General features: G+C 44.5%; 1 protein-coding gene across 9 annotated transcripts in view; it reads left to right on the top strand.

The window, feature by feature from the left end:
• LOC117354677 (zinc finger protein 883-like) overlaps nucleotides 1-26,041 on the top strand; it is a 42,531-nt gene that overhangs the window by 5,444 nt on the left and 11,046 nt on the right. The window contains exons 2-5 of one of the 9 annotated variants that reach the window (XM_033932534.1): nucleotides 719-845; nucleotides 17,491-17,694; nucleotides 18,657-19,019; nucleotides 22,367-22,738. In XM_033932534.1, the coding sequence (XP_033788425.1) occupies nucleotides 719-845; nucleotides 17,491-17,694; nucleotides 18,657-19,019; nucleotides 22,367-22,738 (1,066 nt within the window). Of the gene's footprint in view, nucleotides 1-718; nucleotides 846-17,487; nucleotides 17,695-18,656; nucleotides 19,020-22,366; nucleotides 22,739-26,041 lie in introns of all 9 variants that reach the window. The other 8 variants (XM_033932532.1, XM_033932531.1, XM_033932530.1 and 5 more) reach the window with 8 other exon arrangements.

Raw genomic sequence — 26,041 nt, 5'->3', positions numbered from 1 at the left:
TTAGTTTTTCCAGTTGTTCATTAACGTTTTCTTCTTTGAATGATTTGATATCAACATAGTATACATATATAATAGTGTAATAATGCAAATACAAACATGATATCCTAGCCAAGCAGCTAGGAGGCCGACAACAATCACACTGGACTCCATCTGAATCAGTATTTAAAATCCATTACAGATGTCTTTGAAAAACCACTCTGAATTGACTCCCCAGTCGTTGCGGTATAGAAGTTTCCGATAAAGATCTACTCCATCCCCATATATATACCTGTAGTAATAGCAGGAGAAGTGCAGAATTTACACAACACCCAGAGAGGCATAGACGCACCACATTAAGACAGGCATGTACCCAGAGATACACAGCCCACCCTACAGACAAGCCCAGAAAACCATTTTGACTTTCTGGGCAATTGTATAGATTGGCACCAAGATGGGAGCTTAAGCAGTTAAAGAATACAGTACAAAGTCACTTTGGCACACTGAAACATAGGCACAATAACTGGTCAGTGGCTGGTGTAAGTTGGTGTGCCTAAGTGTATGATGCTCAACTGATACTATTCTATAAGACGTACAGGTCACTTGGAGACAAATCCACGCTCCATCCACATGTACGCTTCCCCTTGCAGTTGCACACTAAGCAACTTACGTGCCCCAGTTATACAATAATGCCTGATGGTGATACAGAAAGTGCTGAGTGTGTTTCTGGTTTGTGTTTCAGATGCGGGTGACGTTTGAGGACATCGCTGTCTCTTTCTCCCAGGAGGAGTGGGAGTATTTAGATGAAAAACAGAAGGAGCTTTATAGGGAGGTTATGAAGGAGAATTATGAGATTCTGATCTCCCTAGGTAAGAATTGTTTTATCTGCATTTAATATAATAAAACGGTAAGCCGCGCATGCACAGTTCCTATGCGTGCGTCCGTTTTCCGTGAGCTGTAGCTAGGAAGTGCGCATGCGCGGCTTATGGTCTTCTTCCTCCCCCCCCCCTTCCGAGGTGGATGTCGGCCGCGGCGGCCCAAGGTGGATGTCAACCGCGGCGGCTGCTGGCTGCCCGAAGCTCTCTCTCTCTCTTCCTCCCCCATGCTATAAAAGAGGCACGCACGCACACGCACGTTTCTGCACATGCTCAGGAAGGAGCCCTTTTGAGACTTCAGGCTGTTGCCAGCCTAACCCAACCCGGCGGCTAACCCGCTATGGAGGGCGATCTGGCTCTTGAAGAAGAGATTGAGCTGCAGTTAAGCAAAGTGAGCGTGAAAGGGGAGGATGCGGAGAGCAAGGAGGAGGGCTGGAGCGCTGCCGAGGCGGTAAGGCAAAGCGCTAGCCAGAGGGAGGCAGAGCGGACGGTTGCTAGGTTACCTCAAAGGACGGAACGCGCTTTGCCACTTCCTGGGTAAGGGGTTCGTTTTTGTAGATGCTGCTGCTCCTGAGAGTTTAAAGGGAAACTTGCACTTTGGTGGGGGGTGAGGGGAAAATATGCACAGTTCAAATTCTAATGTCAGAGTTCTTTTGCAGAAATGTCTGAGAATGAGCTCAAACATAAGTAGGGCATGGAGTTCAGGAGGAAGGTATGGGGGGGGACAAAAATACTGCACAGGGAAGTGGGGTGGGAGGGAAATGCTGCAACACACGGAAATGGAGGGGCAGAAAAGGGGTTGATGGACAGGGGGGGCAGAAAAAATGAAGACAGGCCTACTGCTGGACAGGGGGAGCAGGAAGGAGGTGATGATGGACAGGGGGAGGTAAAACAAAGGGAGAAGGGCTTCTGCTGGATAAGGTGAGCAGTGATGGGGTGGTGGAGGACACAGGGGAGGTAAAAGGAAGGGAGAATGGACAGGGGGAGCAGGCAAGGGGTGGTAGTGGATAGCCAAGGAAAAAAAAAAAAGACAGACATACATTTTTTAAATGAATCACTGCATGCCTACATAATTCCATAATAATCTACATAATAATTCTATAATAATCTACAATGGAACATAGGTGTTTAGGTTCCATCATAAATAGGCTCTTACCACATGGCCTTTGAGGTACATAAAGGGAGGTGCCCATTTACAGAACTGTCTCCTTAATGTCTCCCATTGGGATAAGACAGAGGAGGAGCTAAAGACTTTGGCATTGGTACTATACTGTGTTCCATCACTAATGGGAACTGTTTCTCCAGTTTACTGTACTGTGTTCCATCATTCATGGGAACCATTTTTCCAGTTACTGTACTGTATTCCATCACTCATGGGAACCGTTTCTCCAGTAACAAGGTGCATAGTGCTGCCCAGCAGTATGATAAACATAAGGTGGCAAGGATTAACACAACCCAAAACGTCTGAGTATCTAGCGTATGCTTTTAATAGAAATGTATATTCCTGTAAACCTGGCCATTCAGCAAAATGTAAGCCTGCGATTCAGGTTGTTCCCACATTAAAGGGATATAGTACACGATTCTTTTTCTCTGTAATTGTGTTCACTCGGTCTCTGAAACCTGAGTCACTTCTACTGTTTCGGTGTTCTCCACTCCTTCAGATAATTTCTGTCCTTGATGCTGTGCTTCCACGCAGTTAACCACTTGCATGATGCTTTGGTCAAAAGTACAGTTTCAGTCTCTTCCCCCACTACCTCTGCTTCCTGATCTGCTGCTACAGTGCTAACCACATGCTCCACTTGAGTCCCCTGGTTAAGGGACTGGATTTTGCAAGGCACAAATCACCATGGTACTTGGTCATGTGTTGGCGTAGCGTATGAGCATCTCTTTTTTTTTTTAGTTCTTTATTTATTGCAGTTTCTACATTTGACAATAAAACAAGTCAAAAAAAAAAACAAACAACGGAAACAGAAATAACTTTATTTTTTTTCTATACCGCCATAGTCAAGCGACTTCTAGGCGGTTCACATTGAAAGAAGACTGGACAGTCAGCGAATAACAAGAAGTCTAAAATAGAAAAGTTACATACTAATTTAAGTTCCGTGGGTAAAGAATACATGAAAATTGGAGCTTCCTGAGAGATTGTAATAGCGTTTCCAGAGGGGAATATCATAGAGAGAGAGGGTGGTCTGTTTTAGTCAATATAGCTAATTAGCAAGAATCAAAATATTCCTACATAATAATTAAAAATTAAATTATACATAAGGTAAATAAAGATGGAGCTTGATAACCTCCGAGCAATTTCCATTGAGCAGATTAACTGGAGTACAAATCTCACGAAGCAGGTATAGACTGTGTGGAAATAAATTTAGATAGTTGCTGCGGCTCATAAAATACTTATCTATTATCTTTATATACCATTACGCATTTACATGGATATCGTAAAATGAAGGTTGCTCCTAACTGCAATACCTGGGGTCTCAAAAGAAGAAATTGCTTGCTTCTATTCTGGGTGGGTCTAGATACGTCATGGTACATTCTCACTTTACATGACATAAAGGGAACATCTCTATGTTTAAAGCAACCATTCCCTATCGGAATATATGGCAAATTGAACCAAACTTGGGCTTCACTATCAGACCTCTCTAGGAAATTAGTTAAATCAAGGCTATCGGCAGATAAGTTCTGCTGGCTTACGAGCATCTATATAGGCTTCATGGCACACTGGACAGACATAGGGCTGCTCTCCAGTGTGTGTTCTCGCATGACGTTTCAGGGAACGGGCATCTGCCCTGGATACGCCACATGTCAAACACTCAAAAGGCTTAACTCCTTCATTGTTATTCATGTGTCGTCTGTACTTCCACAATGCTCTCAGACACGTTCCAGGTTCTGCTTTGCTCTCCCTTTCTTCCCATGCCTTCTGCACAAGGCCTTTTCAAAGAACTCTTTGCCACAGACAGTGCACTTTTATGGGACTTCCCATGGGAGTACCAGACTTTTTTCCAGCTGTAGCACTTCCCACAGTACTGCCATTGGAATGGCTTCCCGCCCAAGTGCTTATTCATGTGCTTCCGGAGATCCCGAGCTTCATAGAAACTCTTCTCACACTGGCTACATTGAAACCCTCGAACTTCAGGTTTTGGTTTAGGTTTCTTTAAGTGCTTGCTGAGTCCTATGTGAATGCTCGGTTGTCCTTGAAAGACTCCGTTTTGGAACAAAAGGTTTCTAACATAAGTGACATCTGAAATGCTTCTGCGCTTCATGAAGCACCGTATGCATTTTTAAGCCATGCAAATATGTAAATGTCTTCCTAAAATCTTGCCAAAAATGACTCGGATATCATGAAAAGTCAGTAATAATATGTGAAAACACTTTCACTATGAATGATACAAAATATCAAATGGTACACTATCAGAACAGTACAGGCTTTGTAGCAATTTGAAAAAAAAGGAAAAAGCCTCCAAGGGCCCTCCCACCTCCACAAATGTGATTTCAAAGGTGGTTGAGCGGTCACCTCGTTGGCATAAAACCTTCATTAAGTTTCAAAAAAGCTCTGTGCTGTGCTTATAGAAGATGTAAAAAGATAGGAGAAAAATCTTTTCATCTTATCTTCAGCTGATCGGTACATCAACGGTGACCAGCGTTTCACAAGTCTGCTGCCTCAGGGTATAACACGTCCAATCAGACTTTTAAATGGAACGCCGAACGCGTCTCCTATCTTTTTACGTCTTCTATAAGCACAGTATAGGTTTTATTCAAACTTAACGAAGGTTTAATGCCAACGAGGTGACCGCTCAGCCACCTTTGAAGCCACATTTGTGGAGGTGGGAGGGCCCTTGTCGAGGCTTTTTTCTTAAGAACATAAGAACATAAGAAGTTGCCTCCGCTGAGGCAGACCAGAGGTCCATCTCGCCCAGCGGTCCGCTCCCGCGGCGGCCCATCAGGCCCATTGCCTGAGCAATGGTCCCAGACTATCCCTATAACCTACCGCTACTCTTATCTGTACCCTTCAATTCCTTTATCCTCTAGGAACCTATCCAAACCTTCTTTGAAGCCTTGTAACGTGCTCCGGCCTATCACAGCCTCCGGGAGCGCGTTCCATGTGTCCACCACCCTCTGGGTGAAAAAGAACTTTCTGGCATTTGTTTTAAACCTGTCTCCTTTTAATTTTTCCGAGTGCCCCCTTGTACTTGTGGTTCCCCGTAATCTGAAAAATCTGTCCCTGTCTACTTTTTCTATACCCTTCAGGATCTTGAAGGTTTCTATCATGTCTCCTCTAAGTCTCCGCTTTTCCAGGGAGAACAGCCCCAGCTTTTTCAGTCTGTCAGTATATGAGAGGTTTTCCATACCTCTTATCAGTTTAGTTGCTCTTCTCTGGACTCCCTCAAGTACCGCCATGTCCTTTTTGAGGTACGGCGACCAATATTGGACACAGTACTCCAGATGCGGTCGCACCATTGCACGATACAGTGGCAGGATGACCTCCTTTGTCCTGGTCGTGATACCCTTCTTAATGATACCCAACATTTTGTTTGCTTTTCTTGAGGCTTTTCTTTTTCAAATTGCTACAAAGTTCTAATAGTGTACCACTTGACACTGGCATCATTTACAGTGAAAGTGTTTTCACATATTCCTACAAATCTTGCACACTTTACTCCTGTATGCTTAAAGAAGTGTAGTCTCAAGAGAGTACAACTTCGGGAGAATACTTCCACAAATATCACAAATAAACTGGCGTTTTGTTTGACCTTTGATTTCTTCCACTCCTGCTTGCTGCATAGTTGTGGCGGAAGGTGGTGCCTCATTTTTCCGAAAGTGTCGAATAAGGTGGACTCGTAAGGAGGTGGCATACTGGAACTCTTTCTTACATAGAGGACATTTACAGCTTTTTCTTCCTTCATGTTTCAAGGTGTGCATTATAAGTGCATATTGTCTCCGGAAAATCATTCCACACTTGTTGCACCTATGATCTGTCTCTGCCTCCACCTTCTCTCTTTTTGGCTGCTCCATCTTCTTGCCCCTTTGCACTAACTTCATAGCCATCTGCTGAACTTCTGATTTGGGAGCTGCCATTCTGCTTTGTCATTTTTTTCCAGGCCCTTGTGCAGTCGGATGTATCCAACAGTGCGCTGCCAAAGACGGATTTTGTACATGCTCTTCACAGTGAAATCTTTGGGCTCTGGGACTATAGCCTCAGGGACTAGGCCCTTATCCAAGCTATGGCATGTTTCACCTCTACGCCGCTTTCGTTTGGTTATTTCCTGAACAGCGTGAGCTGCTTTGGAGGTTGCATCATGATTCCTCTCGTTTTCATTTTGAAAGTTAGTGGTGATGTCATTCACCATTCCAGGTCTTGTATCTACCGGATTAACATGGACTTCTGTAGGTATGGTTTCAAGTTTCAAGTTTATTCAGATTTGATTAATCGCTTTATCTTAATTCAAAGCGATGTACATAATAAAATTATAATTTAAAAAGTAATACATTAAAGAATGATGACTAAACTAATGACAAATTTGACAATACTGGAAACACTTTGGAAAGAGAAGGGCTGGAAGTTACATTGTAATATAAAGATGGGGAAAACATTTAGGGAAAGTACATGAGGCAGGGGTAAAACAAAGTTTTGAAATTATTTTATAATGAAATTATTGACTTAAAAGGCATCAGTAAATAAAAAAGTTTACTGATGGTCTCGGTTCCATTTGACTCTGACCTGATAGGCAATGCTTACACTGAACAATTTGCAGTTACATTTAAGGTAGGATCAGTTTGTGTTATTTCACTTGTAGTTTCTGTGCTTACAGCTGCTTAAGCTTCAGTACTGATCACACCTGAAAGGGAAGCTTCTTCTTTGTCACTGGGAGGTCCCATCTGCTCCCCATTCTTTTTCTGTACATTATTTGATGATTCAACTACATACACATTGCCTCCATCTGCTTGTGCACATGCTCACAGATTTCTAAGATTGTGGACATAAAGAGTTGGCGAGCCAGCATGGCAACTTTCATCTTGCTGCGAAAGTCAAAACTTAATACGGAGGTGTGAACAAATTCAAATAATGGAAGTAAACTGGCCTTGCAGAAACCTGAAAGATCCACAACAGCTTCATGACTTCCATCAATTCCTCATGTCCTGGAGTTTCTGCAGGATGGCCTAAAGGACTAATGGTAGTTTCGCTCTGGGTACAGAGGGGCTTACTGGCAGCTCTTCTGAATGTGTCTCTTTTGCTATGGGGCGCTCTGCGACTTAGGCCTCAGTTGAGCCTTTCCTGTTTGACTTGGAATTTTAATCTGGTTCTCCACTCTCTGGCTCATCTGCCGTATGAGCCTCTGGAGCGGGCGTCCCTTATGGATCTCACGATCAAGATAGTCTTCCTGGTGGATATTACCTTAGCCCGTACAGTTTTGGAGCTTCAGGCTCTCACTTGCTGGGATCCCTTTCAGCGTATTATGTATTATCCCAGGACAAGCAGGCAGCATATTCTTGACTGATGGGTGACGGCACCGACGGAGCCCCGGTACGGACACTTTTAGAGTGATTGCACTCTAAGAACTTGGAAAGTTCTAGAGGCCGCACCGCGCATGCGCGAGTGCCTTCCCACCCGACACAGGCGCGCGGTCCCCAGTTTCTTAGTTTCCGCGGAGCTAAGAAGACGCGTTTTTCAAAGGCCGTTGAAAATTTTTCTCCACGCCTTCCCACTCGCGAAAACCCCTTTGGCTCTATTGCCTCTTTTCTTTTCTTTTATTTTTGTAAAAAAAAAACAAAAAAAACTTTGTATTTTTTCTTCATTTTTGGTTTTTCCCCGGCGGGGCCTTCTGCCACCATCAAGGCCTCGGCCTTCGATTTGGCGGAAGCCGTTTTTCCTTTCATGCCCCCTCAGCCAGGGTTCAAAAAGTGCCAGCGGTGTACACGGCCTATCTCCCTTACGGACCCGCACAACTGGTGTCTACAGTGCCTGGGTCCGGAGCATCAGGCGTCCACCTGCACCCGCTGTGCCACATTGAAAAAACGTACTTTAAAGAATCGTGAAATTCAACAACGATTACTTTTCGGTACCGAGATGTCCGATCCCGTGACATCGACACCGGTATCGGCTCCGGTACATTCGGCACCTACATCATCGACACCGCGTGACACCGTGCCGGCGTCGCAACACCCAGGTAAGCCGGCTAAGAAGCCTTCCCCACTGGAGCGTCCTCCGGTCTCGATTGCAGCGAGTCCAGTCCTGCCGACCGTGAGGCGCCAGCGGAAGCGCTCCGCCCCTATTGAGGTGAGTCCCTCGACATCGGGCTCCTCATCTCCGGGGTGTAGAGCGGCACCGCAGGTACCGCAAAAGAAAAAGGCGGTACCGGTGCCTTCATTAGATGATCGCATAGCGGCCATCCTCCAAGTGCAGCTTAAGGAGCAATTACAACAACTCCTTCCAGCTATCTTGGCTCCGAATCTCCCGGTGCCGGTCCGTACTGAGCCACCGGTACCGGCAGTGGAACAGCCTGTATTGTCTGCATCTACTGTTTCGGTACCAGTGCACTCGGCCTCATCGGTATCGATGCCGCTCCTCGCACCGGAGCCGACATCCCACCACCAGTCGGTACAAACTTCGGCACCGATGCGACCGGTGACTTCTCCCGGTACCGCATCGATGAGGTCGGGTAAGTCACTGCGCAAGTCCCGACACTTGGAACCATCCACCCCTGAGTCTCGGGACCATTGTTCCCATATTAGGGACCCTGATCTGTGTGGTGATTCCGAAGAACCTTTTCTATCAGAGGGTGAGTGTTCTTCGGATGGGGATGATCCTGTTGTTCCTGACCCATCCTCCAAGCATGACTCTTTGTCTTTTTCTTCCTTTTTAAAAGACATGTGTGAGTCTCTTTCCATTCCTTTGGAGGCTGGGTCTAAAAAGTCTAAAGCCTTTCTTGATGCCCTTGACTTTGACCAGCCTCCAAAGGAATTTTTGAAACTCCCTCTTCATGACATCCTGAGGGAAACATTTTACAAAAATCTAGAGACTCCTCTTACTATTCCGGGAGCTCCCCGCAAATTGGACTCTCTATACAAAGTCATCCCTATTCCAGGGTTTGACAAACCCCAGCTTCCACATGAGTCCCTTCTTGTGGAATCTACACTTAAAAAGTCATCAGGAGCTAGTGTTTATGCTTCTGTCCCTCCTGGCAGAGAAGGTAAAGCCATGGATAAATTTGGTAAGCGTCTTTACCAGAATGCAATGCTCGCCAATAGATCTGGCAACTATGCTTTTCATTTTTCATTCTATTTAAAGCATCTCCTTACCACCATGGCTTCTTTTGAGCAGTACCTTCCTGAGCGAAAGCGACTGGCGTTTCGCCAATGTTCTTCTTCACTTTTCCAGCTGAGAAAATTTATGGTAAGATCTATTTACGATACTTTTGAACTTACCTCTAGAGCAACAGCTATGTCTGTGGCCATGCGCCGCCTTGCCTGGCTGAGGGTATCCGAGCTTGATGTCAACCATCAAGACCGGTTGGCTAATGCACCGTGCTTAGGGGATGAGCTGTTTGGAGAGTCTATGGACTCAACTACCCAAAAGCTCTCCGCCCATGAAACACGCTGGGATACTCTCCTCAAGACAAAAAAGAAACCGCCACCGGCACGGCCTTTCAGACAACAATCGGCCTACCAACGCCGTTATGTAGCTCGTCCTCTGCAGTCAGCTCCACAACAACCTAGAAGGCAGCGTCAGCAGCAACGGCAGACACCTAGACCACAACAGCCTGCCAAGCCGCCTCCTCAACAGAAATCCACGCAGCCCTTTTGACTTACTTCTCCAGGGCATAGCCAGCGTCCAACCATCTTCCCTGCAACCTCAACCTATAGGGGGTCGTCTTTCCTTTTTCCTCAGCTGGTGGGAAGTTATCACTTTGGACCAATGGGTCCTCAACATCATCCACCACGGCTACTCTCTCAACTTTCAGAACCTCCCGGTCCCAAATCTACAAAAAGAGTCTGCTTTGAACTCTCCTCAGTCTTCCCTCCTTCTTCAGGAGGTTCAATCCCTCCTCCTTCTAAACGCTATAGAGGAAGTTCCTCCAGATCAAAAGGGGCAGGGATTCTACTCCCGTTACTTTCTGGTCCCCAAAAAGACAGGAGACCTCAGACCGATTCTAGATCTTCGCGATCTCAACAAATGCTTGGTCAAAGAGAAATTCAAAATGCTATCTTTAGCCACGCTTTATCCTCTTCTCAATCAAAACGAATGGCTATGCTCCCTCGACATTACCATCCTCCTTCCATTCGACATACATAACCCAATCTCCACAGAACGCCTGAAAACTACATTGGAAACAGTGGATAAATGGATGATAGATCACAAGTTGAAGCTAAATTCTGACAAAACCAAATTCTTATTACTAGAGAAAGACAAAACACCATCCCTAACAGAACTGGAAGTAAACTCAATCAAGTACCCTATACAGAACTCCCTCAAAATCCTTGGAATACACTTAGACAGATGCTGTACAATGCAAACACAAATCCAAAAAATCACCCAAAAAGCATTCTTCACAATGCGAAATTTAAGAAAAATCAGAAAATTCTTTAAAAAAGACCAATTCAGGATCATTGTCCAATCCCTGGTACTAAGTATCGTCGACTATTGCAACAGCCTCTACTTACCCTGCCCGACCAACACAATAAAAAAACTACAGACCATCCAGAACACAGCCCTCAGACTCATATATTCACTCAGCAAATACGACCACATTACCAATGCATACCTAGAATCTCACTGGCTACCAATAAAAGCAAGAACACAATTCAAACTCTACTGTCTCATTTTCAAAGTAACCCATGGCACGGCACCCAGTTACCTAAATAACCGTTTTCACTACTACCACCCACCAAGAAAAAGGAGAACACAGAACCTCTTCACCTATCCACCACTCAACGGTACTTGTCGTAAGAAACTCTACGACAACCTCCTGGGGACACAGGCAGCCAAAATAGACTCTGACATCTCTAAATTACTGACCAAAACAACAGACATAAAAGAGTTCCGCAAAGAAATAAAAACACTACTGTTCAAAAAATATCTCCCATCACTCTAACCACCGCCCAATGAGTTCCCAATCAACGACTTCGGAATCACTCATCCATATTATCTCTTTGTCTGTGATCAAGAATGTACTGTAACTCTTCTACACTACACCCGACTTAACTGATCGAGTTGACATGTATTACCTCTGTAAAATGCATTATCTTCTGCTATATGTATTATCTTCTGTAATAAGTAATATCTTCTGTAAAATTGTAATATCATAACTCTTCACTGTTCCTGTAACTTACTCCTATCCTGAAATGTAATTCTACTGGAATGTCCCAGATATTTTCTATATTGTAATCCGCCTAGAACCGCAAGGCACAGGCGGAATAGAAATCCCTAATGTAATGTAATGTAATGTAATGTAATACACTCACATACCGGTCAATCTGACCTCCAGACAGTACCTCCGCTTCATGATCAACCGTTGTCATTACCAATACAAGGTACTACCCTTCGGTCTTGCCTCCTCTCCAAGAGTATTCACCAAGTGTCTGATTGTGGTAGCTGCCTTTCTACGCTCTCACCACCTTCAAGTCTTTCCTTACTTGGACGATTGGTTAATCAAGGCCGATTCATCTCAGTCAGTGCTCCTGGCCACCAACCAAACCATCCTGTTTCTACAACTTCTGGGGTTCGAGATCAATCTTCCCAAATCTCATCTCATCCCCACTCAGAGACTTCAATTCATTGGAGCAGTGCTGGACACAGTCCTCATGAGAGCATTTCTACCGGCCAACCGTCTTCAGACTATCCAATTTCTCTGTCAGCAGGTACTTCTTCAGAGTTCCATCTCTGCCAAACAGATGATGATACTCTTGGGTCACATGGCCTCCACAGTTCATGTCACACCCCTCGCACGTCTTCACCTGCGCACTCCTCAATGGACCCTTGCTACCCAGTGGTCCCAAGCGACGGATCTTTGCTCACGACACATATCTGTGACATCATCTCTTCGTCAGTCTCTACAATGGTGGTTGATATCCTCAAATCTCTCCAGAGGTCTTCTGCTCCATCTACCTCCTCATCAACTAGTCATCACCACCGACGCATCCCCTTATGCCTGGGGAGCTCATTTGAACGAGTTCCAAACTCAAGGCCTTTGGACAGCCCAGGAAAAGAAGCATCACATCAATTTCCTGGAACTCAGAGCGATGTTTTACGCCCTCAAGGCCTTCCAACACCTTCTCTTTCCTCAAGTCCTCCTGCTGTGCACAGACAATCAGGTTGCGATGTACTACATCAACAAACAGAGTGGAACAGGCTCTCGCCTCTTGTGTCAGGAATCCCAGAAAATCTGGACTTGGGCCACAGCTCGCAGCCTATTCCTGAAGGCGATCTACATCCAAGGAGAGCAGAATTCATTAGCGGACAAGCTCAGTAGAATTCTCCAACCTCACGAATGGACTCTCGATCCTTCAACCCTACAGTCCATCTTCGATCAATGGGGCACTCCTCAAGTGGACCTCTTTGCAGCTCCTCACAATCACCAACTGCCCCAATTCTGCTCCAGAATCTATACTCCTCACCGTCTGGCAGCGGATGCATTTCTTCTGGATTGGTCCAATCTGTTCCTGTATGCTTTTCCTCCTCTGCCGCTCATGCTGCGGACCTTGTTCAAACTCAAGAAGGAACGAGCCACCATGATTCTGATTGCTCCACGATGGCCCAGACAACATTGGTTCTCCCTTCTTCTTCAACTCAGTTCCAGAGAGCCTTTGCTACTTCCTCTATTTCCTTCTCTGCTTTCGCAGCATCAGGAGACCCTCCTGCATCCCAACCTTCAGTCTCTACACCTGATAGCTTGGTATCTCTCGGGCTGACTTCAAACAACTCTCTTCTCTCTCAGCCCGTTCGTTCTATTCTGGATGCTTCCAGGAAACCAGCCACTCTCCAGTGTTATCATCAGAAGTGGACAAGGTTTTCTTCTTGGTGTCTCCTTCATCATCATAATCCTACGTCTCTTCCAGTGGAGACCTTGTTGGATTATCTGCTTTCTCTGTCTGACTCTGGCCTCAAATCTACCTCCATCAGAGTCCATCTCAGTGCTATTGCTGCTTTTCATAAGCCAGTCCATGGGAAACTCCTTACAGCTCATCCCCTGGTCTCCAGATTCATGCGAGGTCTTTTCAATGTTAAACCACCTCTTAAAGCACCTCCTGTGATCTGGGATCTTAATGTGGTTCTCTCCGCTTTGATGAAGCCCCCGTTTGAATCTTTGGCGACAGCCACTTTCAAGTTTCTCACTTGGAAGGTACTTTTCCTTATTGCTCTTACCTCTGCCAGGAGGGTCAGTGAGCTACATGCACTAGTTGCAGATCCACCTTTTACGATCTTTCATCATGATAAGGTGGTTCTGCGTACACATCCAAAGTTTCTCCCTAAGGTTGTCTCTGAATTCCATCTCAACCAATCCATTGTTCTGCCTGTCTTCTTTCCGAAACCTCATTCTCATTCTGGGGAACAGGCTCTACATACTTTGGATTGTAAGCGGGCTTTAGCTTACTATTTGGATCGTACTAAGCCCCACAGATCATCGCCACAACTCTTTTTGTCCTTTGATCCTAATAAATTGGGTCATCCTGTTTCTAAGCGTACACTGTCGAATTGGTTGGCAGCGTGCATTTCTTTCTGCTCTGCTCAGTCCGGACTGACACTGGGAGGTTCCGTCACGGCCCATAGAGTTAGGGCTATGGCAGCATCTGTAGCTTTCCTCCGTTCTACGCCTATTGAGGAAATCTGCAAGGCTGCCACTTGGTCCTCAGTTCATACTTTTACATCACACTATTGTCTGGATACATTTTCCAGACGGGATGGTCACTTCGGCCAATCTGTTTTGCAAAATTTGTTTTCCTAATGGCCAACCTTCCCTCCATCCCTCTTTTTGTTAGCTTGGAGGTCACCCATCAGTCAAGAATATGCTGCCTGCTTGTCCTGGGATAAAGCACAGTTACTTACCGTAACAGGTGTTATCCAGGGACAGCAGGCAGATATTCTTCCGTCCCACCCACCTCCCTGGGTTGGCTTCTTAGCTGGCTTATCATAACTGGGGACCGCGCGCCTGTGTCGGGCGGGAAGGCACTCGCGCATGCGCGGTGCGGCCTCTAGAACTTTCCAAGTTCTTAGAGTGCAATCACTCTAAAAGTGTCCGTACTGGGGCTCCGTCGGTGCCGTCACCCATCAGTCAAGAATATCTGCCTGCTGTCCCTGGATAACACCTGTTACGGTAAGTAACTGTGCTTTCCGGTGTGATGCTGCACACTGTTCCTTTCTTCTGAAAATGTTTTCCTCTTTCCATTTGATTCAGGGAGCCCATCTTCCTGCTTTTGCTTCCTCTGGTGTGATTGAGCAGGACCGGGAGTTACAGTCAAGAGAGGTCTGCTGTCTCCCTGGAGCCAGGATCCAGGATAATACCACTAGCCTAGACAAAATTCTAAAACCTAATGATCATTTTCCCATGTTTCTCATCCATGTAGGCACAAATGACACTGCTAGGAATGCCACAGAGAACTTCCCCAGAGATTTTGGAGCGCTGGGAAAGAAGTTGAAGCAGATAGGTGCACAGGTGGTCTTTTCATCAATTCTTCCAGTAAGAAACAAAGGCAGAGCTAGAGAAGAGCGTATTCAGCGGACTAACGAATGGCTCCGAGAATGGTGCATAGAAATGAACTTTGGATTCCTAAACCACGGCGAGACGATCCAGGGACTACAAGGACCAGACGGACTCCACCTAACCAGAAGAGGTAGAAACGTATTTGGACATCGATTGGCCCGCCTACTCCATAGGGCTTTAAACTAGGTAAGTTGGGGGAGGGTACATACTTATATCCCAGAGCAGTAAGAAACCACCCTGAGGAGGCAAGTCGCACTCACACTACCAAGTCTAAGGTAAGTACCAATGATATCCACAATAATTCAGGGAGAAATATCACTGATAATTTAGGAGCCACACTAGCTCGTAAAGGAATCTCTTCACAGATATGGAGGGATATGTATGTTAATGCACACAGCTTGGGCAATAAAATTCTAGCATTAGAGACTGAGATAACAAACGCCGATCTTGACGTGATAGCGCTATCCGAAACCTGGTTCACGGAATCGCATGGGTGGGATATGGTTATACCAGGGTACAACCTACTTCGTTGCGACTGAGAGGGTAAATTGGGAGGAGGAGTAGCGCTATACACTAAGGAAAGCATCAAAACCACCAGAATCACAGATGTTAGATACACCGGGGAATCCCTCTGGGTGAACCTGGCCAGAGGGAATGAAAAATGCCTATACCTTGGGGTGATATATAGACCTCCCAGGCAACAGGAGGACAAAGACATGGAATTAATCGAGGACATAGAGAACATCACACTGCGCGGGGACACAGTAATGCTAGGAGACTTCAACATGCCAGATGCAGATTGGAACACACTCTCCGCGACTACGGGTAGCAGCAAAAGAATATTAACCTCCATAAAGGGTGCATGTCTCAAGCAATTGGTATTGGAGCCCACCAGGGACCAGGCGTTACTAGACCTAGTTCTCACCAACGGAGATAGCGTCACGGAAGTCTCAGTAGGAGACACACTGGCCTCCAGCGACCATAATATGGTATGGCTCAACCTCAAGAAAGGTTTCCCTAAGACAAACACAGCAACAAGGGTTCTCAACTTTAGAGGCACAGACTTCAACCGCATGGGAGATTTTGTCCATCAGGAGCTATATAAACAAGCAATATCTGACAATGTGGAGGATATGTGGTCGTCTCTGAAGTCCATCCTACACGAAGCAACAGACCGATATATAAAGACAGTAAGTAAATGCAGGAGAAACAAAAGACCCCAATGGTTCAGTAAAGAAATTTCAGACCTAGTTAAACAGAAAAAAGACGCATTTATCACCTACAAACATTTAGGCAGAGGGGGGGGGGGAAAGAGGACTATCTAGACAGATCTAAAGCTGTCAAAACAGCAGTCAGAGAAGCCAAACTCCGAATGGAGGAAGAGCTAGCACGGAAAATTAAGAAAGGGGATAAATCTTTCTTCAGCTATATTAGTGACAGGAAAAGAAACAAAGATGGGATAGTACGCTTGAAGCAATCGGACGGTAACTTTGCGGAATCAGATTCTGAGAAGGCAGAACTACTAAACAAATACTTCTGTTTAGTGTTCACCCGCGAAGCGCCGGGAGCTGGTCCACAGCTGCAGACGGGAGATAACCAGAAAGACCCGTTTCAAGATTTCGAATTTACGCCCAGTAGCGTCTATGATGAACTATCAAGACTCAAAGTAAACAAAGCCATGGGACCGGATAACCTACACCCCAGAATGCTCAGGGAGTTAAGGGAAGTCCTGGCAGAACCATTATCTGTTCTTTTCAATCTTTCCCTAAGCACAGGAAGGGTCCCCTTGGACTGGAAAACCGCCAACGTAATCCCACTCCACAAAAAGGGCTGCAGGACAGAGACAGCAAACTACAGACCAGTGAGTCTCACGTCTATAGTGTGTAAACTCATGGAAACACTGATCAAACAGAATCTTGACACAATCCTAGACGAAGAAAAACTGCGTGATCCACACCAACACGGGTTCACCCAGGGTAGATCCTGCCAATCTAATCTGATTAGCTTTTTTGACTGGGTTACTAGAAAACTGGACGTCGGAGAGTCACTGGATGTGGCATATTTGGACTTCAGTAAAGCATTTGATCCCTCATCGAAGATTACTTAACAAGCTGAAATTGATAGGATTAGGAGACACTCTAACTACATGGGTTGGGGATTGGCTGAGCGGTAGACTTCAGAAGGTGGTGGTGAATGGTACCCCATCCGAAGCATCGGACGTGATCAGTGGAGTGCCGCAGGGCTCTTTCCTAGGCCCGATTCTATTTAACTTATTCATAAGAGATATGACGCAAGGACTTAGAGGAAGGGTATCACTGTTCGCCGCCAACGCCAAACTTTGCAACATAGTAGGCAAAAGCTTATTACCTGATAATATGACACACGACCTACTGTTGCTGGAACAATGGTCAACTACTTGTCAGCTAGGCTTCAATGCTAAAAAATGCAAGATAATGCACCTGGGTAAGAGAAACCCGCGTAGAACTTATGTACTAAATGGTGAGATCTTGGTTAGTACTTGCCAGGGAGTTTCCCCGTTCCCCTCTCTCTTGTTATCCTTTACAGATGTTTCTGGCTGCTTTAAGACTGACTGAGGGTACAGGGACAGTGATGAGGTAAGAGGGGGGGGGTTAAGTCTCTGAAGTTTGAAGCTCCCCATAAAGTCCTGGAAATAACCCACTGGTCCCAGAATAAAGTGTGGATTTACAAGAAAGAAGATTAGCGAAGGTAAGAACCTAATCTTTTGTTTTGCTTTTATGCTTGTTGCTATTTGGAAAATTAGTTTCATAACCTAATTTAAAAAAAAGAGAAAAAAATTTGTGGAATTTTCTTATCAGAAATTACTTGTAGTCGTATGAACACCAAAAATTGTGTTTCTTCATCGTTAGTAGCGCTCCAAAGTTACTAATATACTATTACTGTCTTTTGTTTCTATCTAGCAGATACTGAGGCAATGCAGGAGATGAAGAGAGAAGAGAATGAAGAAAAATGTCTTCTAGAAATTGAACACATCCCAAGACAACCAGGAAATGTCAGTGAGAATATTTCCCATAGTAATGAGAATCAAAACACAAGGAATTATCAACAGGAATTGGAGAAGAAGCAGAATGATGTTGCAAGAGACTCCCTGGATTCAGTCACTGAGGGTGAGAAAAGTGACGGGGAACTCGCAAACATCCCTTTTATTATTGCCCAAGAGAATCCAGCCCTTTTCGCGCCCCTTTGCGCCTCCTGGAATGGACCTACCAGCCTCTTAGAAACTTCCTGCATGCAGGACTGCTCCGACTGGAACCTTCTGGCTGCTGAGTCCTTCCTTATTTATTTAAAACATTTATATCTCGCGTTTCCAAAAATCTAAGCGGGTTACAAAAGAACACACGTAAGCTTAACATAAAACCCTGACATCTAAAACTAGCAAAACTAAAGCTTAATTTTGTATACCGAGTCATCATTCTGAGAAGGCTTGACTCGGTTTACTGCAATTAAATAAACAGGGAATGATTTACAAATGATAAATAGAAGATAATAGCAAAAACACACTTAAACATCCTAAAAATAGTCAACTTACATAATAACACAGACACACACACACAATAACACATACACACACACAATAATGCAAAACCCTAAACAATATACACAAAATCATTTTTATGTATTAGATTTAAATGCAGAAGAAATAATTACTCCCATTACAAATTTTGGAATATATTAGAAAATGATTAAAAATAGCCCAGACTCGCTCTTACGTCTCGGGTTCTTTCTGGAGTTCTCTTGTAACTACTAGACTTGCTTTCAAAACAAAAAAGATTTAGTTTTCAACAAAATGTATTTTTGGAGGGATCATGTGATCAGAGGTGGTTTTGGCGAGAACAAGACTTTGGCTGTCGTTGTGAGTGCTTTGTGGGTTGCATTTGCTGTTCAGAAAACTATTTTCATAAACTAATTTTAAAAAGAGAAAGGTTTGAAGACTTATTTGCTATTTTGCAGAATTTCTTAACATCCAAAATCCCATGTAGTCGTATGAGCCCAGAAGATTTTGTTTCTTGATTGTTAATAGCGCTCCATAGTTACTAATACACGATTACCATCTTTTGTTTCTATCCAGCAGATACTGAGGCAATGCAGTGGATAAAGAGGGAGGAGAATGAAGAAAAATGGCTTCTAGAAATTGAACACATCCCAAGACAACCAGGAAATGTCAGCGAGAACATTTCCAAGAGGAATGAGAGTAGAAACGCAAGGAATTATCAACAGGAATCGGAGAAGAAGCAGAGAGACCCTGCAAGATACTCCCTAGATGCAGTCACCGAGTGTGAGAAAAGTGACGGGGAACTGACAACCATCCTTAAGCTCCAGAGACACCCGAGAGAAGAGAGATCCTTGCAAAATAAAGACGGTGACCAAATGACTTTTCAAATCCACCAGGAAGAGAGGAAAGGGGAGATATCCATTCTGCATAACACCTGTGGTATGATGCATCATTTATTATTGCCCAAGAGAATCCAGCCCAGGGTGGGACCCTTTTCATGTTGTCAGTGTAGAAAAGGTTCCTAGTGAAAGGTGACCCTGAAATGCAGCACAGAACGCGTGCTGAAGTGAAACCTTTTACATGTAGTGATGTGACAAAGCATTAAATTCCTAGGGATGGGCAGCCCAAACATTTTGTTTCATTTTCATTTCAGGGCAGTATCGCTAAGAGTGTGAACTAGTGCTGCCCGATTCAGGGGAAAAAATTTTGATTCGATTCGATTTTGTTTTTCGATTCGATTTTCCTGCCCAATTGGGTGTTTTTTTCAAACATCCTGGTGGGTTTATTTTATAGCTACTTCACCCCCTTTGGCTTCTCCTAACCACACTGGTGCTGTGGTGTAAACAAAATAAAGAAACAAAAAGGACTTTTCCTCTCTCTGTTAAATCCTAGCTCACGTTTGCAGTCTAACACAGGCTCTGGCAGGATACATTTCAAATCTGACATATTGTAATCACAAAACAGAAAATAAAATTATATTTTTTTCTATCTTTTGTTATCTGGTCATTATTCAAATTTTGTTGGTCCCAGGCTCTGGTTGTCTTCTGATAACTTGCTTGCCAGGGTCTCTTTCTTTCTTCTTTCTCCATGCTAACCATCCATCTGCCATTTCTGTCCTCCCCTTCCGTTTCCCTTCCCTCCCCCGGAGGTCTGGCATCTTTCCTTTTTTTCGTTTCCATTCACAGATTCACCTTTTCTCAACTAACTTTTCATCCAGCATCTCTCCCACCTTCCCCATCATCCCAGGGTCCACCATATCTCTCTTTCTTTTCCCAACTACCCTCCTATCCCCCCCTCCACACCATCCCTTGTGTCCAACTTCTCTCCCTTTCTGTTCCTTCCCTCCCTAAATCCCATTGTCCGTCATAAGAACATAAGAAGTTGCCTCCGCTGGGTCAGACCAGAGGTCCATCGTGCCCAGCAGATCTATTTTTAGTCCCATTATTTCTTCCCCCCCCAAAGTCAGACATATGCATGTCTCTTTGAACCCCTCCTTCCCTCCCTCCCTCCCTCCCTCCCTCCGTGTACTTCTACACCAGGGCTTTCCTCCTCTGAAGGTCTGTCCCCCCTGAAGGCCTGTGCCACCATTCCTGAAGGCGTGTCCCCCCCTTGAAGGCCTGCATCCCACCCCTGAAGACCTGCCTGTCCCCTATGAAGGCCTGTCCCACCCCCCTTGAAGGCCTGTCCCCCCCCCCCCCCGGAAGCCCTGCCTGTTAAAGAGCCGGTTATTACGGCCTCCACTGACAGACCACTCGACTCTCTTTATGCTGATACAAATTATTAAACTCATATTATCGAATAGCGATAGCTTACAGGAACAACTCACACAGCATACAGACTATTAGAGCATACACCAGGCTGGCCAGACTGATGGAGAACTTCCAAAGAGTTTAAGGAGCTTCCACCTTGGTTTAAGGAGCTTTCTTTTATATGATTCTGACAGCTCTGGCCCATGTTGGTGCATGTTACATTTCACACTTTCATTGGTTAATCCTATTTCTTATCTCATTTATTAATCTATGGATTGGTTAACATAATTGAGTGATACTGTGTCACGCCTTTTTCCATCTAATTCTACCCTTTTAATATATCAAGAACCTCCCTCGAGCACCTGGCTTGACAGCTTTTCAGTTCTGTGGTTAGCCTTCTTGCACACTCGTATCCCTGGTTCGTCTTTCTTCTTGTTAAACTTTCATAAGCTCATACCATTATAGGGCTAAGATCTCTCTTTCACTAGAAATGTTTTTCTCTCTAGCTGTGTCTTCTGTTTGACCCTGCTTTCAAGAAAAGCAGAAGTGTCTTTTCAGAGCTGGCTGTTTTTTAGTCAAAGTGTCCATTTTGCTTCTTTCAGCAACCATTTTAAGTCTTTAGCTGTATTGGCCTGTTTTTGGCCTGTCCCTGCTATATTGGGGAAATTCTCAGAGGTCTTTCTTTCTCAGGGGTCTTCACTTGGGCTTACAGGACTTCTCATCCCTTCCTCACTGTCCCCTCTAAAGGCCTGTCCCCCCTGAAGGCCTGCCTGCTTCCCCCCCCTTGAAGGCCTGTCTCCCCCCCCCTTGAAGGCCTGCCTGCCTGCCCCCCCTGAAGGCCTGCCCCACCCCGAAGGACTGCTCACATCCCCCCGGAAGGCCTGCATGTTCCCCCTGGCCTCTCACTGGTGTGTGGCTTCCCCCTAGCCTCCCCACACCGTTTACCTTTGAAGACCAGCCTGCAAGCAAGATCGCGGTTATAGCGTCTTTCCAAATTGCTTCGGAGCTGTTTTCTCCGCAGCGGTCCCGCCCTTCTTCTGATGTCAGAGGAGGGGCGGGACCGCTGTGGAGAAAACAGCTTCGAAGCAGTTTGGAAAGATGCTATAACTGCGATCTTGCTTGCAGGCTGGTCTTCAAAGGTAAATGGTGCGGAGAGGCCAGGGGGGGAATCCAGATGTCAGGGGAGAGAAACCGGATGCCAGGGGGGAGGAAGCAGGACAGCAGCACTTCCCGATTAACCCTCCCCCCTCGCCCTCTAAAGCAGGTGCGGCAGCGGCCGGCCAGCAAGAGCAGTGCTGCCATTCCTGCTTTAGGGGATGAGGGAGGGGAAGCCGAATCGGGAAGCTGAGTTTTTGGGGGTGTTTTGAATTGATTCGAATCGATTAACCTGAAGTGAATCGGTGAATCGATTCGAATCATGAATCGGGCAGCATTAGTGTGAACTATTTGGAAATATTGCACACTTTTATGAAAAAAGGGGCTCTAATTCTGATGGGGCTCCAGTATTTGCAAAGAGGACATGTTATTACTGGCAAACCAAAAGACACCAAATATATTTCTTCTGCTGATGTCCTTGGCTTGTCCCATGTCATTGCCACAGCAGAGATCATACTAGGAAAACTACAGAGTGTGTGAAATCTCATAATTGGAAGCATTTCTTAATGAAGATCCTAAAAATAGCCATGATCATATATTGAAGCTGAAAAAAGCATCCATCGGAAGAAAAATCTAAGGATCTTCAGCATGTTTTAAGCAGGAGATGAAGCTTCCAATGGCTTAAACCACATTGATTGGGCCATCTGCTGATTTTCCCTGGCACTTAACCAGGTAGGGCTGCTGAATGTTCTCTCAGGGTTTCCGCAGCTGGCATTGTGCATGTTGCAGGTTTCCGGGTCTCGCAGCGATTCCATCCCCCCACCCTCGCACCCTCTCTCTTAATCGTTGGTGGCAACCCCCCCCCAGAAGATTTTGTTTCTTGATCATTAATAGCACTCCATAGTTACTAATACACAATTACCATCTTTTGTTTCTATCCAGCAGATACTGAAGCAGTGCAGTGGATAAAGAGGGAGAATGAAGAAAAATGGCTTCTAGAAATTGAACACATCCCAAGACAACCAGGAAATGTCAGCGAGAACATTTCCCAGAGGAATGAGAGTAGAAATGCAAGGAATTATCAACAGGAATTGGAGAAGAAGCAGAATGACCCCGCAAGAGGTTCCCAGGATGCAATCACTGAATGTGAGAAAAGTGACGGAGAACTCGCAAACATCTTTGAGCTCCAGAGATATCGGAGAGAAGAGAGTCCCTTACAAAATAAAGACGGTGACCAAATGACTTTTCAACTCCAACAGGGAGAGAGGAAAGGGGAGATATCCATTCTGCATGACACCTATGAAAAAAGCCTTGGTAAGATATATCATTTATTATTGCCCAAGAGAATCCAGCCCAGGGTGAGACTCTTTTCACGTTATCAGTGTAGAAAAGGTTTCAAATAAAAGGTGAACCTGAAATTCAGCAGAGAACACACATCGAGGGAATGTATCAAAGCATTAATTCCTAGGGACAGGCATCCCCAAAATTTTATCTTGCTTCATTTTTAGTTCTTCATTTTCGTTTCAGGTGCAATATCACCAAGTTTGTAAACTATTTGGAAATATTGCACATCGTTATGAAAAAAGAGGCCCTATTTCTGACGATGCTCCAAAGGGTCACATGTATGCAGTATTTGCAAAGAAGACACGCTATTAATAGCAAACCGAAAGACACAAATGTTTTTTTCTGCTTGTCTTTGTTTAATGACATGGGATATGTTTTTGGCTTTTCTCGTTTCATCGCCATTGCTTTTAAGTCCACAGCAGAAAACACAGTAGGAAAGCTACCATAATTCGAAGCATTTCTTAATGAAGATCCTGAAAATAACCATGACCATATATTGAAGCTGAGAAAAGAATCCTTCAGAAGAAAATTCTAAGGTTGATAATGGCTTAAACCATGTTGAGTGGGCCAGCCGTTGATATTCCGTGGCACTTAACCAGGCAGGGCTGCAAAATATGTTTGTTTGTTCATTATACTTGATAAATCGAACCATTTTGAACCAGTCAAGTCTGTGCAATTTGCAAAATAATTAAAAAATACATGCAGAAAGAACTCCATAAATTACCTAATAGAAAAGGTTCAGACACATCAGGGGAAAGATGGGACACAGTACCTAGCGATTGCTGCTATGCTCCTCTTGTCCTTAAAAATTTTAAGAAAAAGTTTCCAAGTTCCAAGTTTCCAAGTTTATTAGTTTTTAATATCCCGACCATCAAACAATTGTCTGGCCGGTTAACAATAAAATTAATAAAGAGTTTAAATGTAGTAGAATGTGCATGAAGATGTCTAAAATTAAACATAAATGACAAAGACTTGACGTACAGGAGTGTGATTGGCAATAGGGGAGGAAGGGGAAAAAGTTACATTGTATAGAAGAAATGGGAAAAGTGGGGGGGGGGATTGAACGAAGGGAAGGGGAGGCGTGAAGATGATGGATGCTTGCCTGATGAAAGAAAGAAAAAAGAGAAAGAGAGAGAAAAAGAGAGAGAAAAAAATATATAAAAAGTTTAGGTTAGATTAAAAGCGTCCCGGAATAAGAAAGTCTTTAGATTTATCTTGAATTTAGCTAATTGTTGTTCGTCACGGAGGTATTGTGGAAGTGAGTTCCATAATGTAGGGGCGGTTATAGCGAAATTTGTTTTGCGAGTATAGTAGAAGTCTTTTAGGGATGGAATATAGAGAAGTTTGTGGTCTGATGATCTTAATGTACGAGTGGAACTTTGAGGAATAAGGAGTTTGTCAAGAAATGTAGGTTGATGTAAGAGTTTGATTTTGAACGTGAGTAGAATAATTTTATAAGTGATACGGTGGGAGATGGGAAGCCAATGGGCTTCCTTTAAGAGAGGAGTGACATGATCAAATTTCCTTTTCTTATAGATAAGTTTTATTGCGGTATTTTGTATCAGTTGAAGGCGTCGTAATTCTTTTTGAGGGAGGCCATTAAGGAGAGAATTGCAGTAGTCTAGATGAGAAATTACTAAGGAGTGGGTCAAAATGGTAATAGAGTCAGTATTCAGTATGGAAATTAATGATCTGATGATGCGGAGTTTAAAGAAGCAGACTTTTACGACGGAGCTAATGTGATCGTGAAAGGAGAGATCTCTATCGATAATGACGCCGAGTAATTTAATTTTAGATTCCATATGAAGTGGGATGGATTTGATGGAGATAGTTCCTAGTAATGATTCGGACTTTTTGATGGGGAGTAGGAGCCCACAGGATTTGTCGATGTTAAGTGAAAGTTTGTTTGTGTATAGCCAATCGTTAATGTTATCTAATTTATTATTTATATCTTTTATGTCAGAGATGTTGGTGGTGTTAATAGGGTGAAGAAGTTGAATATCGTCCGCATAGGCGAAGATTGTAAATCCTATGGATTGGGCTAATGTGAGGAGAGGAGAGAGGAATACATTGAATAATAATGGAGATAGTATAGATCCTTGTGGGACTCCGAAAGTTTGAAATATAGTTGAGGAAGTTACGTTTTTTACGCAGACTTTAGAGCTGCGTTCCTGAAAGTAAGATATGAACCAAGAGAGTGCAGAACCGGAAACGCGGCAGTCTTTTAATCTTTAGTCTTTTAAGCTTTCATAAACAAATCAGTCTTAAGCTTAACCTTGAATTGACCGAACGAGAGTTCAGAACAAAGCCTCTGAAGCGCAAAGCATTCCCCAAAGTGGGAGAATGAAAGAAAAAAGCACTGCTTCTTGTAGAGTCCCCACTGAGCCCAGGAGAACGATGGAATGACCAGCTAATGGTCATTGAGGGAGTGAAGTATTTTTCCCAATACGTAGAGCAGGGGTGTCCAACCTGCGGCCACGTGAATATTTTGTGCGGCCCTGGTTGAGGGTGATGCATTGTTTTCCTCTGCTGCCCCTGGGTGTTTACTGTCTTGCAGGCTCCCTCCTCTGTCTTGCTGCAGAATTTGCATGTTTGTGCAGCCCCAGAAACATTTTTTTCAGCCAACGCGGCCCAGGGAAGCCAAAAGGTTGGACACCCCTGACATAGAGTATAATTTCCATCGCTAAATGGGCCAGGGTCCCTTTACTAAGTGCTTTGAAAAGAAGGAGATGCTTCACCATCTTGATTTACTGTGAATGATCGATGCTGAAGAAATGAGGTGAACCTGGTTAGAGCCATATCTGATAGCCCAAGAGATAATCCTTGAAGTAGCAGAGAATGGTAAACCAGATCAAAGGCCGATGTCAGATCCAAGGAGACTAATAGTCTCTTTAGTGTGTCTCATATGAAGGGTGTGGATTGCTTCTGCATGATCAAGGAGTTGTCGATAAACCAGTTTTTCTATTATTTTAGCTAGGAATGGGATAGTAGAAACTGGGAGATAGTTATTAGTAGATTTCTCCAGAGCACTTTCTTAAGGATGGGTTGAACTGCAGAATTCCATGTATCAGGCATGAAGCCTGAAGACAGACTGGAAGAGACCAGTTGAACTCTTGGAAAAGACCTAAAGACGGCGCTTTAAGCCAGACAGGAAGAACAGGGTCTACAGTTGACTCCACCTAAGGGCACGTCGGTTAAGCGCACGCTTCGGTTATCTGCACCTGACCACCACGGTCCCAGTTTTTTAGGGTTTTTTTTTTTTTTTTTTTACAT

This window comes from Geotrypetes seraphini, chromosome 2 (genome assembly GCF_902459505.1).
Source record: "Geotrypetes seraphini chromosome 2, aGeoSer1.1, whole genome shotgun sequence".
Taxonomy (NCBI): domain Eukaryota; kingdom Metazoa; phylum Chordata; class Amphibia; order Gymnophiona; family Dermophiidae; genus Geotrypetes; species Geotrypetes seraphini.
This window is presented reverse-complemented; position numbering and strand designations above follow the sequence as displayed.